This window comes from Symphalangus syndactylus, chromosome 6 (assembly GCF_028878055.3).
Source record: "Symphalangus syndactylus isolate Jambi chromosome 6, NHGRI_mSymSyn1-v2.1_pri, whole genome shotgun sequence".
Taxonomy (NCBI): domain Eukaryota; kingdom Metazoa; phylum Chordata; class Mammalia; order Primates; family Hylobatidae; genus Symphalangus; species Symphalangus syndactylus.
In genome coordinates this window covers 103114757-103132444 of record NC_072428.2, presented here as the reverse complement: position 1 = coordinate 103132444, position 17688 = coordinate 103114757, and the positions used below count along the sequence as shown (strand labels likewise).

Sequence of the window (17688 nt, the reverse complement as noted above, 5' to 3'; positions counted from 1 at the left end):
AGTCGACCCAGCAACTACTCTGGGAAAGACCCATTGCCCCTATTATTTGGCTTATAAAGCAAATGTTAGACACTGGAAGGTAGACCCTCAGGCTTGGTGATCCTAAAAGAACTACGCCTCCACTCTCCCTCAACAGGCCAAAAGATTCCCTATAGATTCTACTTCATCATTTTGCTCTCTTCCAAATAGACACTTCATTCAGAGACTATGGTTAGCAGAGTCTAGGTCACTTCTCTGAGCCCGCATTCAGAATGTAAGAAATCTCCCAAGGTAAAAATGATGTTTGAAAGGACTGAGTAGACTCAACATGGGAAGGTACATCTCATAAAGCTTTCTCAAAATCAATGTGAGTCATAGAATTACTGTGGTTTGGGGACTGAAAGGGATCTTTCCAATTGCCAGTATTTTATAAATTTTAGGCCATGATTCATTAGAGGGCCATAAAATCAACATAGTGCACCCTATAGTTTTAAAAAACTAAAAATAGAATGGAAAATACCATCATGCACTGCATTAGTGAAGATAAGTATTGCTTGGTGAAACTTTTGTCCTCATTATATATGTGGGTATAAATTTATATATGTATATGCAGAGTACATGTCTAAGTGTCCTATGCCCCCAGGTAAAATGTATTTCTTACGAGAGTCACAGTAAAAAAAAAAAAAAAAAAATTGAAAAACACTAGTCAAATCCAACCTCTTCATTTTACATTTGACAGAGGATAAATAAGGTTCAGAGAACCTTGCTCTGTTGGTTAATGCAAGGCTGGAATTAGGACACAGAAAATTTTAGTCCTACATTTCATTGTAAGGACATTATCTATCACTTAGAAGAAGTGTACTTCTTTTTTATGTAGATCTATTCTTACATTAGCCCTGTTATGATTATCAAATATATTTCATTACTTAGTACATCACAAAATAGTATGTTTTATAATTGTATTTTTAGGTAAGCATTAATTAATGATTGTCAGTTGGTTAACACCAGTGTATTAACTTTTGAAAGATAACAAATCTGTGTGTTATTTTGAATACTTTTAATGTTCACAGTTAAATTATGAATTGCAGGGAAGTCATTGTAATAGTAGTTAAAGACATAAATTTTTAAAGAAAATAACCCTATTTTTAATAAATAGAAGGATTTTTAAGTTGTAATCTGCCATATTGAATAGAAATATATCACTAAAAATATTTTTCTTGTTAGTTCTCCAGTTTGTTTCTATCAAAACATTAAATATGGAATTTTCCAAAGAAAGTTTCTATTATTTGAAATAAAATATGGAAAACAAAAGGCTTAACAATTTCTCTATAATGTGCTCAACAAAAATACATCTACCTTTTAAAATTCTGAATACAACAAATCATTTAAACTTCATAGATATTTGTATATTCATGGGTAAGAATTTTGGAAAGAGTGGTAAATATTTTCAAAATAATATAGATTTTACTTTTCCTGTCCTCATTTTAATTGAATTTCTAAAGATTCTATTTCTAAATAGTCATGAACCAAAGATTTGTCCAGCTTGGAATACAGCCGTATCTTCAATAATAAAGCTGATCAAGTCCTTTTGCACAACTGACATAGACTGTTGTCTTAACATTTTTATGTTTTAGAAACAGAAGTTTAATATTAATGCTTTTATTATGCAACATTAAAATCTAATTGCTTTTATGATTTTTATAATAAAGAGGGCCAAAGCAGATAATACCAAGTCACTGAAGAATAAAAATAAATAATGCTTTAGATCATTCAAAAAAGCCCAATTTCTTTTTTTTTTTTTCTTTTTTTTGTTTGAGACAAGGTCCCACTCTGTCACCCAGGCCGGAGTACAGTGGCACAATCATGGCTCACTGCAGCCTCGACCTTCTGGTCTCAAGTGATACTCCCACCTCAGGTTCCCGAGTAGCTGGGACTACAGTTGTGCACCACAACACCCTGCTAATTTTTGTATTTTATGTAGAGATAGGGTTTCGCTCTGTTGCCCAGGCTGGTCTTGAACTTCTGGGCTCAAGTGATCCTTCCACCTCAGCCTCCCAAAATGCCTGGATTACAGGTGTGAGCCACCAAATTTGGCCAAGAACCCCAATTTCTATTATGTAGTCTTCTCTCTTCTACAGGAATACTCAAGACGGTCAGAATGAAATGTACAACACTTTTACAAAGTACACCCAGAATCTACTGGTTAACTCAGTGCCTCATCCTGGATTTTGATATGGATTTTTAAGTTTACTTTTCATCACCCATTAATTTTTTCAAACTCCCACTGAGAATAGAACATATTTTATAATTGCAATATGTTGACTCTTTACATCCTTTGTAGGAATCTGTGTTACAAAGAATATAACTGTAAACAAAGATGACAAAGTATTTTTCTCACCAAAAACATTTTTTCTGTACTGAGCAGTTCTTGAACAAAGGAAGCTTACTGTGACCTGCCTAATGTGTAAGGAATTAGGTACAGAAGCTGGTTAGGTAAGGCAAAGAATGAGGATGAGAAATTTACTTATCAGGGGTTTAGAGCAGTCATTAGAAAAGCCTCTTCTTCCCAGACTGGTTTGTCCTGCTCGGTGAAGAGTGTTTTATTCCAACATCCTCTTTCCCTAACAGGCATTTAAAATAATGAAAGAATTTTTTAAAAACAAGATATTTACAGTAAATAAAAACCTGTCACCACACAGGGGGGAAAGTTGCTGACATTTTCCTGGGCATACGATATGCTCATTGAATATGGCACCAAGCCTGCTTCCTTCAGTTAATCCATTTTATCAGCAATTAGGACAGTTGTTTCCCTTAAATGGAGAATTCCATTATGATTCCTCAGCAACCTTAACAGATAGAAAGCTTTTTGTAGTATTACTAATTACACAGGAGGAAAGTAGTTATAAACTCCCTTTTGTGCTGTGGTGGATAGTCAGTTGAAAAAAAATCACGTTAAAATGTTTCTCAGGACATGTTGGCCTATACCTCATTTGAATTCATGCATCTTTAAAATAAAATCTGTGCCTGGCGCCATGGCTCACGCCTGTAATCCCAGCACTTTGGGAGGCCAAGGTGGGTGGATCACCTGAGGTCAGGAGTTTGAGACCAGCCCGACCAACATGGAGTAACCCCGTCTCTACTATAAATACAGAATTAGCCGGGCATGGTGGCGCATGCCTGCAATCCCAGCTACTGGGCAGGGTGAGGCAGGAGAATCGTTTGAACCCAGGAGGCGGAGGTTACAGTGAACCGAGAATGCGCCACTGCACTCCAGCCTGGGCAACAAGAGCGAAACTCCATCTCAAAATAAAATAAAATAAAATAAATCTTATTTTTATTTTTAAAATGAAATCAATCTTATTTTTATTTTTAAAATAAAATATTTTATAATAAAAAATTTTAAATTTTTTAAATGAAAATGTTAAAGAAAAAAATTTTTAAATAAAAAGTTAAAGAAAATAAAAAGATTTTATTTTTTTTTAAATAAAATCTGGCTGTCCAATTGTTATTTCTTTGGTTGCTTTTCAAGAAAGTGTGAAGTCAAAAAGTAATTTTAAAAGGTAAGACTCTTCAATCTGCTTGAGAAATGACAACTAGATAGTCTTAAATAAGTTCCTTTTATTTATTCTTATGTTGGTATTTTAAGTTCAATATTATACCAATAAGAATAGCTAGTTACGAAACAACAGGAAATTCCACATATTTATTAAAAATAGACATGTTTTAAAAATCTCATTAATGACTTTGTAAATTGTAATACCTACCTTTGGTAAGGGTGCAATGAAATAAACATCCATAGGTACTACTGGACATGGCATAAACTGCTACTATCTTTCAGAAAAGGCAATTTCATAATATACATCAAAACCCTAACATGTTTGACCCTTTGCTTCAGAAATTGAACTTTCAGGAGTTTAGCCTGATGGAATGTATAATTAAAGAAATGGACAAATACTTGTGTGCAAATGTGTTTGTCATGACATTATCTGTAATACAAAAAAAGCTGGAGAAAACATAAATCTACAATAACTGGGAATTGGTTAATGAAATAGTAGGCTATTCATACGATAGATTGCCACATGGGCATCAAGAAATATCCTATATGGAATTAGTATATGCAAAGAAAAAATGTTAACAGTTGTTATCTCTCAGTCCAGATGACTTATTTTCTTTACACTTTTCTGTATTTTCCAAATTTCCTTCAGTGAACATCTTCATTTAAGAGGACTTAAAAGTTCATTTGCTAGTATTATGCTGAAAAGTTCTTTTTAAAAAAAAAAACTACATTTCAGTGCAAGTAAAATTTAATGCTCTTTTTACTATCATTGTATCTTTCAAATATCTGCACCATTATTTGCCTTCCATATGTATTAAAATATGGAAAGAGCCAAAAGAGATATGTAATTCAAGCTCCCCTTTCTTCCCAAATGAAATTCCCCCAAATAAGACCATCATATTTTCAATTTATTAGGCACTTTCGCTTAACTTCTCTTCATAATTATAAGGAGTTCTTTTGAAGTTTATATGTCCCTGTCTTTGTGTTTCATCTGTCTCTTCACTGTGCTGTAGGGACACATCTTCCACCTTTAAATTCCATCAATCTCCCTTCACCTCCCGCTTCTCCTGTGTCCTAGACAGTGTGTATAATTCTTTGCTCTTCAGCGTATTCAATATAAAGAAGGCAGTGTATAAAACAGCTACATAATGCAAGCTTTATTCGTAGTTAGAAAATTATTATCAAAATGTTCCCATTGCAATCATTTCCATAGAGTGTCACGTAACCAACACCGACAATGGGGAAGTGGTACACAATCCAACACAACTCATTAGGGGTTCTCAGTTTATCGAATCTCTGACACTCCAGCAGCCTCAGCACCACTTCAGGAGCCAATGCAGTCTACCTCTCTCCAGAGAGCAGTGTCCCACCTTTCTGGGACAGAAGTCAACAATCGCGTTCCCCAAGAGATGGAAAAGAAGTGGAGGAGGGTGAACAGGTTACCAAACCCACTTAGATACACTCCGCATAGACTAACTGTCCAAATTAAAGGACAGGAGGTCACCTGAGCTGACCATGAAAGCTCAGAGTGCTGATGCGTATAAGATCAGGGAAGGCTGCTTATTAACACCGTGGTCACTACAAAAGTTCTTGAGGGCATCTGCTGTGAGTTTTCCATCGTTCCTTATTGTCCTCCTGCATCTACTGTTGCTTTTCTTGGCCCTCTCCTTTTCGCATTTTCTATGTCCTTTGCCCAGCAATAGTACTGCAGGCATTAACCATTGTCGACCTGAGAATTAAATTAGCATTTGGTAGCCAGACCTCTCCTTGAGCCTTAGAAACCTTGTGTACTTGAGTTCCCTGGTGTAACGTCATCTCAAAGGGCAAGCAACTAAAGGGAACCTACAGGTGACAAGGTGCAGTGGAGGTTCAAGCAGAGGACCCTGGCCGCATCGCAACAGATTATAAAGCGTAGGGGGTGGAAATGATGGAAGACATCAGAAAGCCGGGCTGTAAAAAAGCCCAAACTAAGCAAACTGAGACACGCACGCGCGTTGCTCACAGCTCGTCTCCCGAGGCCGGGCCACAGCGCTTGCGCACAGAATCCGGGGAGGGTGGGGAAGAGATGAGCACTCAGGCCTAGAGCTCCCACTGCCTCAGCCTCCCTATACCCGCAAGCTCCGCCTCCTCCAGCTGCTCGCCTTCCCAAACAACCGGGTTCGCCGCCGGCGCTTTCTGCCCATTGGCCCTTAGCCTTTTCCGTTTCCGCCCAGCCCTCAAAATGCACCAATCAGCTTGCATTTTTGGGTGAGGGTCCACCTCCAAGGTTGTCGCTCCGGCTCCTCTGCCTCCTCCGGCTGCTGCCTCCGCAGCTCCCTCCTCCTACCCCACCTCCTCCAACTGGGGAGCGTCTGCGGGGGCCTGAGGGGCGGCGGTGGCGGCGGCGGTGGCGGCGGCGGCTGCGATATGGAGCCAGGGGCCGGCGGCCGAAATACTGCTCGTGGGCAGAGGGCCGGGTCCCCGAACACTCCGCCGCCCCGGGAGCAGGAGCGGAAACTGGAGCAGGAGAAGCTCTCCGGTGTGGTGAAGAGCGTCCACCGGCGGCTCCGCAAGAAGTACCGAGAAGGTAAACAGCGCGCTGAGGGAGGAGGGAAGGGGAGGCCTCATCACCCCCAACCTCTTGTCACCTCTTCCCTCCTCTAAAGAGGCCACCATTAAAACCTAAAGGATCTGCACGTCCCCCCAGCCGCTGCTGCTCTCCCGGGCCTGGTCTGAGCCCCCTAGTCGGCATCAGACGCGCTCCTCCCCGCCCCCTTTTCTTCGAGGGCCCTTCGGGAGAGTTCCAGGCCTGTAAAGGAATTGAGTCCCCACCCACTCCAAGCCCCTGTCGCCAGCCGGGATGCTGAGGTTGTTGTCACGACACACACAAACACATACACGCTCACAGAGGAGGTGGGGGTTGCTTTTTGCAAGAGACGCCGAGGTAAAACAAGACAGGTAAAATTCATTTGTAAAAGACAGAAAGAAACCTGAGTTGTCCCTCCTTTACGCTTGACCTACCGGCTGTATCATTTGCTTCCTTATCAGACCCCCTTCCTAGTACTTCATTCCTACAACCATACCGAGCCTTCCTCGCGTTGGCTTCCAGGGTTGGGAAGCCAGGAGGCCTTTCAGCTGACTGGACTTCACATTGTTAAAAGGGGGCGGGCCACACTCGTGGCCCCCACTCCCATTTCTTAAATACTTCGTCTTACTGTTTATTTAGGCGGGTGAGGAAGAGATCTGGGCAGGTTCTGAAAATACCGTTTGGATTGGAAGCCTCCTAAAGACACATGCCGATGAAGCCCACCCTCGGCTTCCATGGATGGGGTTCCGGTGAGAGCCCCTTCTGTGGAAGCTCATAGGGGAAGAAGACTTAGTGGCTTTTGCCTGTGCCTGAAGAGTGTTTATAGTTGGAGTCTACAGTTATCCTTGATATCTTTAAATATAGGCTTTTGTACACAGCTGTTTTATAAGATTTTGACAGTGAAAATTCTGTTTTCATAGGCTCGGGAGAGAGACTTCTAAGTATCGAAATGAGGAAAGCTTTCCACTGGTTCTCATTTTAGCTTAATTGCAAACTGAAAAGTCAGCAGCCGCCTGGTGTTAGTCCTATACTTAGTTAATAATTTAGGATTAGAAGGAAAATTATGGCAGTGAAGGAATACAGACAGGTAAGATCATGTTTACTGTTGATTTATACACAGGTTTCAACTACTCGAGAAAGTTAAAACTAAGTATCCTTTGTTCTTTCGAATGTAGTTGATATGTTTCATTTTTCAAACTTTAAAGGTTTCTTTCCTTAGCAAATCAAGCTTAGCTTTTAATAGAGGCTGCTTAATCATACCCAAATGGGGCTTGTAGTTATTGTTTAACAGATAGCAATAGTCTTATCAGACCTACTTAGAATGTTGAAATATGTTTTTTGAAAGAATGCCACCCAAACCCACAATTTAGTCAATAAAATGAGTAGTTACCATAGCAACAACTGCATCATTCTTGATATTCAAAGAATGCTCTTACATAATGGCATTCACTGTAGATTTTATGTTATTTGGAGAAATTAGGAAATAAATGGACACATTTTCCTGCAATTTATCCTGCTATTTTGTACGAATTTAAGTGCATCTTTTTAAAGAGAAAAATGACTAGCATAGAATTCCATTTCTATTTTTACCTTTTAATAATTTCATTATTCATTATTCATTTATTCATAAATGAATAGGTTCCACTCAAATTAACACACTAATGTGTCATCTCTTCAAGTGCTGTTTATATGTGCTTAGTTCCCACATGTTTAAACATGTTTTAAGCCTGAGTATTAACCACAGGAACCCTTGTTTATGAGAATTGGAAGCTACCAGATCTAGAATAGATACATGGAGTTCCTAAGTGAATGATCTAGTATGCTTCTGGGGAGTTAAAGTCCTGGCAGTTTAAACATTTGAATGAGACTATTCTTTAGGCGTTTTAATACCCTGAATTTCACCAGTGATCTGGACATCTCTAGGCTTTGCTTGAATGATATACAAAGCCTCATTAGTGAATTAGCAGAATAAGTGATCCTAATGAGCATGCTCCTTCTACCTTTATTTCTGACGTATAGGCTAAATATTAGTAGTAAAAAAGCCATCTGTGAAAAACTCCGTGCACATAATAATACTAAGGAAATAATTTTTAGTGTTTGAGGACTTAGTATTGTGCTGATGGTCCCCAGTCTGTAAACATATTTTACAAGTTCATTTGCAAGTCAGCTGTTATCGTAATCTGAAGAGTGCTTAAGTGCTAGATCAGTCTGCAAAGGCCCATTGAATCAGTAACATACCTGAACTATAGCACCAATAACTATGGAAACTATACTCCTTTTATCACAATTTTTCTACCAGCAAATGCAGTGAAAATTCCAGCTTAGGATCTTGGAGTTTTAGACTAGAAGGAACCTCTTAGCATTTAGCAGTGATTCCCAAACATGGCTGATCAGCAGATTCAACTGGGTGCCTCTTAGAAAATTCCTGTATTCTACCTCAGATCTGTAGTTTAAGATCCCTATTATTAGGAACTGGAAATTGTCAGCCAGATATTAGAGTGGTGATCTAATAGCTTCTTCATTTTACAGATAAGTGAGCTGAGTCCTAAAAAGATTAAAATAACTTTCTTGACGCTTTGGTAGTTCATTATTAATACTATACATATTTTATGGGAATAATATAGGTTCCCCACCCCGAACTCCAAACCTAATATTAGTGACTCCAAATGTTAGAATAGGAGGGAAAATGGGAAGCAGGAAGTGGCCCTACAATTTGCATTAGGTGAAAAGATATAAATTGATGGGAATGGATGATCCATGGGATAGGTATGATTAGCTGAGTTGGGGCTATACGAGGTGAGGGTTTTTTGGGGAGAGATGGCAGGGAAGGAAATAAGTTAGGGTAGAATAAGGAGGCAAAACAGCCATTGAATATTAAGGACAGGAGTGAGGACTAGATAATGAATGGGAGGTTGGAGAACAGAGCCGCCTTTTCCCTTATCTCTATTAGTGGAATTGAAAATAAAACAGGAACAACAATGAAAATAAGTTGTGTTGTTCTTTTTTGCTGTGATAAGAAAAGATTTTTTTCCACTGTTCTCTAACCATTTGCCCAACTGATGCTAGTTGATGGTGATGAACAGGCTTGGGGTGGGGAAGAGTGGACAGGGTTGTAAAGAGTAGCAGGTAGGCTTAATGCACTCTTTTCGTTTACCACTTTTTCCTTCCCCAGTTTATGGCCTGCCGTGTGTCACCACTTAAGAGATTCCGTGCCAATTTGTCTAAAGGTAAAGTGAGAACTGGAGATAAAGATGTGTTCCAGGCAGCACTCGTATCTGAAGCAGTTACTAAAAAGAAATGGTAGGGAGATGCCTAGCAGTGGTGATGCAAAGGGGTATTTCTGGTGTCTGCCATTGATAGTTAAGAGACAGTCTTTTAAAGTGAGGTTGTATAAATGGAAATATGCTTGCACATATAGGTGTTTTCTGTCTTTGCCATACATAATTTTTAAAATTTGACCTCTATGTAAACCAAAAATATTTTAAATATATAAGAGTTATAGACAGCTTTTTAATAAAAAAAGCTAGTTTCGCTTTTCAAACAGGGACTTCATTATTTAATTAGATGAGCCTGACAGATATCTATCAAATCAAGAGCTGAATTAGAGCCATTTGTGTTTTTGGTTGTCTTTGTATGATTTTTTTTTCATAATCGTATTCACATGAACCCATTCCTATAATGATTGCTTTTATGCTGGCAATTTCTCTTTCTAAACTTAAAGCATTTATGTAAAAATTCCAGGAAAATGTAAAAGGCTGCAGTTGTCAGGAGTAAAAGTACACTTTTCATTCCATTTCGTTTTTATTTTTTTAACCTATCTTATGAATATCTTTGAGACATTTTATCAAATTATTCAATCCCTGAATTTACTTGTTCGGCATACCAAACAGATTTAAAACAGTTTATCACATAAACACCTGCAGCTTATAAATCAATCACAAAAAAAGTAAAAGTATGTACTAAACTGTTAAAAGAGGTATTCTTAAGGTCATGGAATTAGGGGGTGATCTGAACAGGTGAATTAGCATGGCAGTGTAGGATAAGCTGAAAAATATATTTGTGATTGACTATTCTTCAGCAAACACTTAAAATGAGAATTGTGGGAGTAGGGGAAGAACTTTTGTATTAAAATAATTTTAAACCAAAAAGTCTAAAAATAAGACAATGAATGTAATGTTGGTGTTTTTCCAGAAACAAAGTTTTGAAGTTGTTTTAAAAATTACAATGAGACTCTTTTTAATTGAACTTTTCTTATTTTTTTTCCTCAGTGGACTTTAAACATAGCTGCTTTAAAATTTTGACCAAGTCCAAGACCTTAAGAAACTTTGAACAGATTCTTTTCTCAAGTGAGGTTTTGCTGTTTTCTTTTGTGGTGTTCTTATACTTATTTTGATACAGAATCAGAAAGCTTTTTGTGATAGAATATTTGCCTGATCAGTGAAATAAATAAGGTGAAGATTGTCCACAGAAGGTTCTGTTAAGTTTGCACTAGGAGAGTTTGAACTGCCATTCCCAACAGAAGAAAAAATAATGAAAAGAGTTCAGTAATCAGTAATACTAAAAGAGAAAGGGACCATTTATATAGTCAATTCAATGAAGGGCGTGTAGTTATACAATGTACATTAGGATTTAGCTATTTGATTTTGTTATTATTAGTGTTCTTTGTGACAAGGTATCGTTTTAGGGGCTTTTTGCAGTTGAAAAGATACACTAGAAACCAAAAGCATTGTTGCGGATTCCTTGATTGTTTAATGGAAAATAAACCTACTAACATAGCGGTTCTTAGCCTTGGTTCCACATCAGTATAATCTTTGGAACTTTGTGGAACACAGACATCTATATATATAAAAGCTCCCAGAGTACACAGTGGACAAAGAGGTTGAGAAACACAGCTATTGTAGTAGGAAGAATCTAGGAGAAAGGAGGCTTTTATACTAACCTGATCTAAAGTTAATAATAGCTTAAATAACAGTAGTGATGATGAAAATAGAAGAAGACAGACTTTGAAGATCAGAATAGGCAGTTTCAGTGAAAATAAAGAAGGGTCAAAGATGATGCCAATATTTCTTTCCTGGGAAAATGTAGATAGCTATTAGCATACACTTTGGAAATGGTAGGGGTTGGGGGCAAGAGGAACAGGGTAGTCAGGCAGATTGGCTTGTTATAGGGTGTATATATATAATGGTAATGATTTAGTTTGCAATCTATCCTTTGGAAGTTTAGGATTTGGAAGCCCTCTGTGGAGGTTGAAGTTTTGAGGCAAGTAAACTGCACAGTGGGGTTATAATATAGAACTGAGGACAGATCCTTGGAAGACACCAGTAGTTAAGAGTTTGGAAGAAGAAAGTGGAACCATCACAGAACACAGGGAGTACTCCCAGGGATCGGGTGTCTGCTGTGCTGGGTACCAACACAGTAGTAGAACTATATCTGCCGCCATTTATGGTTCATTTACAGTAGAGTGAAGGTGTTCATAGTGACAGCCTAAAGTCCTCAAGGAAAGGTAAAATTATGTTTACTATAATGTTTCTTAAGAAAATATCAATTTGCTTTGATTTTCAAATAGTCCCAGTCTTTCAAAATCAAACAAATCAGTATTTTCAGTTGGTTTTGGTGCATTTGTTTTCTTTAATAATTATATATCATGTCTGCAGCTTTAAAACGTCTAAGGCAATGGTTCTTAAAACGTTAGTTGGCTCCAGAATCTTCTGGTGAACTTTTTAAAATGCTGATTCTTAGGTCCCCAGAAAGCAATTTGGTGGATCTGAGATTTGGGGCCCAGGAATCTGCATATTTAATGTCCCTCATGTGATTCTAATTCAGGTGATCATTAGAACACTTTTTGAGAAAACATTGAACTAAGATTTTTCTGTTGCAAAGAAAAGCAGGGTACTTTACTAAAGGATGTGCTCGTCCTGGGAGTTCAAATTGTTTTTCACATTCATTCCTTACTCATATGTGCCTATGAAATATTTATTTCTGTCATAAAAATACAGTATACAGAGTGAAAAATCAGTTGAGATAACTGAATGAGTTAATGATTTTTCAATAATAGATAGTCTCGCTACACCACTGTGTAAAGAGCTACTTGTTTTTAAGGCACACTTTAAGAAGTTGTCTTTAAATTTCTTCATTGATAGTTTTGACACATTTTTATATTTTCCATCTTTTGGTAGCCATTTCTATACTGTCTAAATAAGTCAGGCACATTTGTCGCATAGTTCCTGTTATAATCATCTCTTCTTGCAGTATTTTTGTTAATGTACTAGGGCAATCTCATGCATTGTTCACATTTGACAGTTAAGTTGAGACTTTCCTCTTTTATCATACAGTACTTTTGGAGCTCCTGTTTTTACTAGTCCTTGCTAATTAGCAAAAGCAGCAGGATCCCTACCCTCTTCAAGTAACAAAAATAATAGTAGAGATGTTAATCGTAGCTATTCTGTCTTTATGTCTTCAGGGTAGCATTAAGGATTGGATGGCTCCTGGGCATTATCCCTGCCCCTCTTCCTTGAACCCCACCAATTCAAGTAAAATTTTCTAAAATGTTCCTCTTTAAATCAGAAGTAATGATGTACTGGAAGTTTAGCAGCATAATGTTTTTAACAACTTTAAATCTAGATTATTAAGGATTATGGCTTAGAGTCCGATCCTCAGGCCTCTTTTGAAATGCCCTCTTCGTGGTTGGTGTTTTAGGCCAGTTTATTGTAATGTAAACTCTTGAAACAAAGATCTGGGTTTTTATTAATCATGACAACCCCATCCCCACAAACACAGTTGTGTACAGCACCTAGCACAGAATCCTACATAAGTAAGTGCCCCTACGTAAGTGCCCCTTTTACCTTGTGCTTCCATAGCATGATTGTGGCTACCTTTGTGGTGTTTATAACTTACCAGTTCATTTGTCTGTTTTATCTACTAAACTTAGTTCCTTGAGTAAAACTCTGCCTTTTATCTCTGTAGCCTTAGTATGTAGCACCAGGCCTTGTAGATTTAAGGCACACGCACAAAAGAAGCTAATGTAAATATTTCCAGATAGTTGAGTTTTATCTTTTTATATTCATAACTTTAAAATTTTAACTTGTGGATACCCATCTTTTCTAATTTATGCCCATGTCTTCTTAAATTGTATATTAGATTAATTTTACCCTTTTTTAAATGGTCCAAGTTATTCTGAATAGCATCCTATTTTTCTGTAAATATGATGGTAACTATATCCTTACACTCATTATGGTATCTTTATTTGTTCTCATAAGGATGTTGTAGTGGGTATAATGTATGTCTCTTTGTATGTTGGTAATAAAAATGGTCATAGTGAGCCAGGTGCGGTGGCTCACGCCTGTAATCCCAGCACTTTGGGAGGCCGAGGCAGCTGGATCACGAGGTCAAGAGATAGAGACCATCCTGGTTAACTCGGTGAAACCCCGTCTCTACTAAAAATACAAAAAATTAGCCGGTGTGGTGGCATGTGCCTGTAGTCCCAGCTGCTTGTGAGGCTGAGGTAGGAGAATCACTTGAACCTGGAAGGCGGAGGTTGCAGTGAGCCAAGATCGCACCACTGCACTCCAGCCTGGGTGACAGAACAAGACTCCATCCCGAAAAAGAAAAAAAGTAATAGTTTTGTGTATTTGTTTATATTTACAGATAAAAATTTTGCAATCCCAATATATCAGTCTCTTAAATTTGAAGTGAAATTTTTGCTAGTTACAAAATCTAACATCTGACAACCACTAAACTATACTGACCTATTGGGCTTTAAGTGTAGATACACTAATACCCATTGCTGTGTTTATTTTAGAATAGTTGGTTAATCTTCATGCATTTAGAGCAGCATGTGAGTATCCATTTCCATTTATATAGAAATTAGGATAAGACTTTTTAATTGAACATATGAAAATTAAGTTCCAAAAGGCTGTTCATAAATCCTTTTGTTTGAAAGTTGAAAGTTAAACTAAGCAAGTGCTCTGTGTGGTCATAGACCCATCTGTGAAGTTCACTTTCACAAGGGAATAACATGTTGGTGACACTGGTTATGATTTTTCTTGATTTCTTTCCATCTCCCTTACAGGATGTGTTCAGAGACTTGCATTTTGGAGTAAGTATTTTTATCATTGATATGTTTATAATAAAAGGCTGTTCCAAGAACAGAAGATACGCCGTGAGCCAATGTTTGTAGATATTAAGTTTAATCCATGCATTGTTTTGTTTTGTTGTGTTTTTTTTGTTAATTAAATTGGACTCTTAAGGTTGTCCCAACCCCCCGGCTCTCTGTATTATTTTGCCAGGCTTTTAAGCTCACAACCTTGCTATACACCATTGGTTTTAAGCCATAGCTACACGTTGGATTCACGTGGGGAGTGTTAGAATAAATGACCAGTTGCCACTCCAGACCAGTTAAATGAAACTTCTGGGTGATTCCAATGTGCAGCCAGAATTGGCAGCCAGAGTTGAGAACCACTGCCAGAAATCTAACAAATAATGCAGTTGCAGAGACTAAATAACTGCATTTGACTGACAAAAGACCATTTGTTTGTGGTCTGTGTACTTTCCTCTATTGCAAAGCTTTGCTCATATCCATAAAAAGTTCATGAATTAAAAACTTATGAAGAGAAGCAGAGTTTGTGGTTAGGAGCATGACTTTAGCTTTTGACTACCAGGTTTGTTGTGTAACCTTGGAAAAGTTACTTTATCGCTCTACTTCAGTTTCCTCATCTTATAAAGTAAAATATCTGCCTCAATGGATTGGTATTATAATTAAATGAGTTAATATTTGAAAAGCACTTAAAACAACATTTGGCATATAGGAAACATAATAAGCTTGTAAAATACAGAAATTTTAAAATAACAGTTCTTTTATCTGTAGCTGTACTGCTTCAATGCATTTAAGGACTATGACATTAAAGACTGGATAGCTCCTGGAATTTTTACCTAGACTGTTCTGTCGTCTTCTCAGTATTAAAATGACTTTTTCTTTTTTTTTTTTTTTGCCCCTTTTGCTGTTTGTGTTTCTAAGTTTTTATATGAATAAAGTCCAACCTTTTTAGCATGTCAGAATATTGGTGGTGCTTTCTTCCCACATTAGAGAAATGACTACTCATAACATGTTGGCTATAAGATGCAGGTTTTCAAACTTTTGCTTTCTGGTTACTTTTTGGCTCTTAATTACCAAACACCTTGGATGTTTTTTATCCCACTTTTAGATGTGTCACTGTATCAGGTGTTCAAGAGCTGAGAAGACTGGTCTGTGTATGGCTTAACTATGTGAGACAATCTGAATTCTGAACATTTTGTTTTAATTCCTTGAAATGGTAGCTGAACTTGTTTGCACTTAGTCATGAGTTTCTTTACTTACCTTGTGTTAGAGAAAATGACCGTTAAAGGTACTTTGAACTTGAATTTGGTAGTCTGGTCATCTACAGATAAGGCATCTTACGGCCCGTATTTGGCAATATGCCTAAGTCAGAATTAAATAAATTGTTCTGAATTTCTAAAAGTTTAAGAGTTTTGATACTCATTTTTTTTTGCTTTTTTAGAGAATTTGATGGCCCTCAAATTTAATGAAATATAATTTTAATTTTGTAACATATACCATGCTTGTGGCACATCATTTTTAAAAATTTATTGAGGTATGATTCGTGTACAGTAAATTGTGTCTGTTTAAAGTATATAATTCCGTGAGTTTTGACAATGCATGCATCTCTGTAAAACCATTACCACAATAAGGTATAGAACATTTTCATCACTGCCAAAATTTCCTCATACTTCTTTGTAGTCAGTCTCTCTCTATACTCTCAGTCTCACATGTCTTTTCACTATAGATTCACCTCCATTTATTTTCGTTTCTTAGCTATTGTGAGTAATGCTGCAATGATTATAGGATTGCAGATATCTCTTTGACATACTGATTTCGTTTCCTTTGGATAAATACCCAGAAGTGGGATTGTTGAATCATATAGTAGTTTTATTTTTAATTTTTTTAGGAACCTCCATAGTGTTTTGGCTGTACTAATTTACATACCCAACATAAGTATACAGGATTCACTTTTCTTCACATCCTCACCTGCCCTTGTTATCTCTGGTCTTTTTGATAATAGCCATCCTAACAGATGGGAGGTAGTATCTCATTGTGGTTTTAATTTGCATTTTCCTGATAATTAGTTATGTTGAGCACCCTTTTATATACCCATTGGCCATTTTTCGTGTTGTCTTTGGAAAAATATCTGTTCAGGTCATTGCCCATTTTTTAGTCAGATTATTTGTTTTTTTGCTATTCAGTTGTATGAGCTTTTTTATGTATCTTGGGTATTAACCCCTTATCAGGTATATGGTTTGTAAATATATTTTTATCTTAAAATGGCATCACGTGTATACTTGCTAACTTATTTTCTGTGCTTTGTATGTTTTAAAAAGGAGAATTAGGATAGAGTTATTGAGAAAAAATATTATTTTTATATACATCAAGTATATAAAAATCTAGTGGTCCTGGCATGTAAAAATGCATGAACCTTAGCACCACCTATTCATTTTTTTCACATATAAGTAATTCTTTATCTATTTAGTGGTGTTACTGTTCGTTTCTCCTTGAGCTAATAAATTTTTCGAAAAGATCTGTGTACTGCTATTAAAGAACTTAATGGATATGACTGGACTGTCAGCTGCAAGTTTTTCTTTTGACAGTAACACAAAATGAAAAAGCCTTTTTAATAAGCTTAAAACAATGGCCTCTAGATAAATGACATTGAAATTATTGCTTTTCTGACCTTGGAACTCTTACTTTGAAAACAGTAACTATTGTGAAAAATTTAAATTCTGCTTTTGAGTCACTACTGTTTACTGACAGCCATCATCTGTAGTTTGAATTTTATCTTAGCAACTAATTTGATTTATTTATACTTTTCATGTTTATTTTTTGAGCATAATGAAAATTTAAATATTTTGTCCTCCATTGACTGAGCACTCTAACTTCTCTAATTTATACAAATTATAAATCAAAAGTAGTCTTTGCTTTTCCATTTATACTTTCTATTGGGAAAATCACACCTGGTTTTAATAGACAATATGTATAAATGAGTGACAAAGTACCATAAGGATGGCAGATGGGGGAGGTGTAAGATGATAAAGTGGGAGGCAGATAAACCCTTTTGAAGAAAATATGAATTCAGTTACATTTTGAAGGAAAAAAAATGCTGTACCAGATGGCAGGAGAGAGGTTAATTCATAAAGGGTAATATCAACTCTAAATGAATAATTTAGGGATTCCATTGGTTCACTTTAGTTTGGAACTGTTTTAGAGCTGCGCTTCTGGATGTTAACGTAGAGCAAAAATACTTTTAAACCCATTTCCTTGTACTTGTTTTTTTACAAAGGCAGTTGCATTGTAATAATATCTGAATCACAAAGTTATTAAAAACGGAACTCTTTTTAAATTAATGAATGTGCTATTCTTTCCTAGTTGTCATTGTCTTTTTATTAGTAGCTCTTAATTTATTTTTTAGTTGTGACATATAATGTTTTTGAAGGTGAGTTTAGTCAATGCAGTAGTTATGGTATTATCTTGATATAAGATTCAAAATAATTTGGTTCATTG

General features: G+C 36.8%; 1 protein-coding gene across 1 annotated transcript in view; it reads left to right on the top strand.

The window, feature by feature from the left end:
• The first annotated feature begins 5777 nt into the window (after positions 1-5777).
• Positions 5778-17688, top strand: part of BMT2 (base methyltransferase of 25S rRNA 2 homolog) — a 116347-nt gene continuing 104436 nt past the window's right edge. Inside the window, exon 1 of the mRNA XM_055283737.2 lies at positions 5778-6101. Within this exon, the coding sequence (XP_055139712.1) occupies positions 5942-6101 (160 nt within the window). The 5' untranslated portion in view covers positions 5778-5941. The remainder of the gene's footprint in view (positions 6102-17688) is intronic.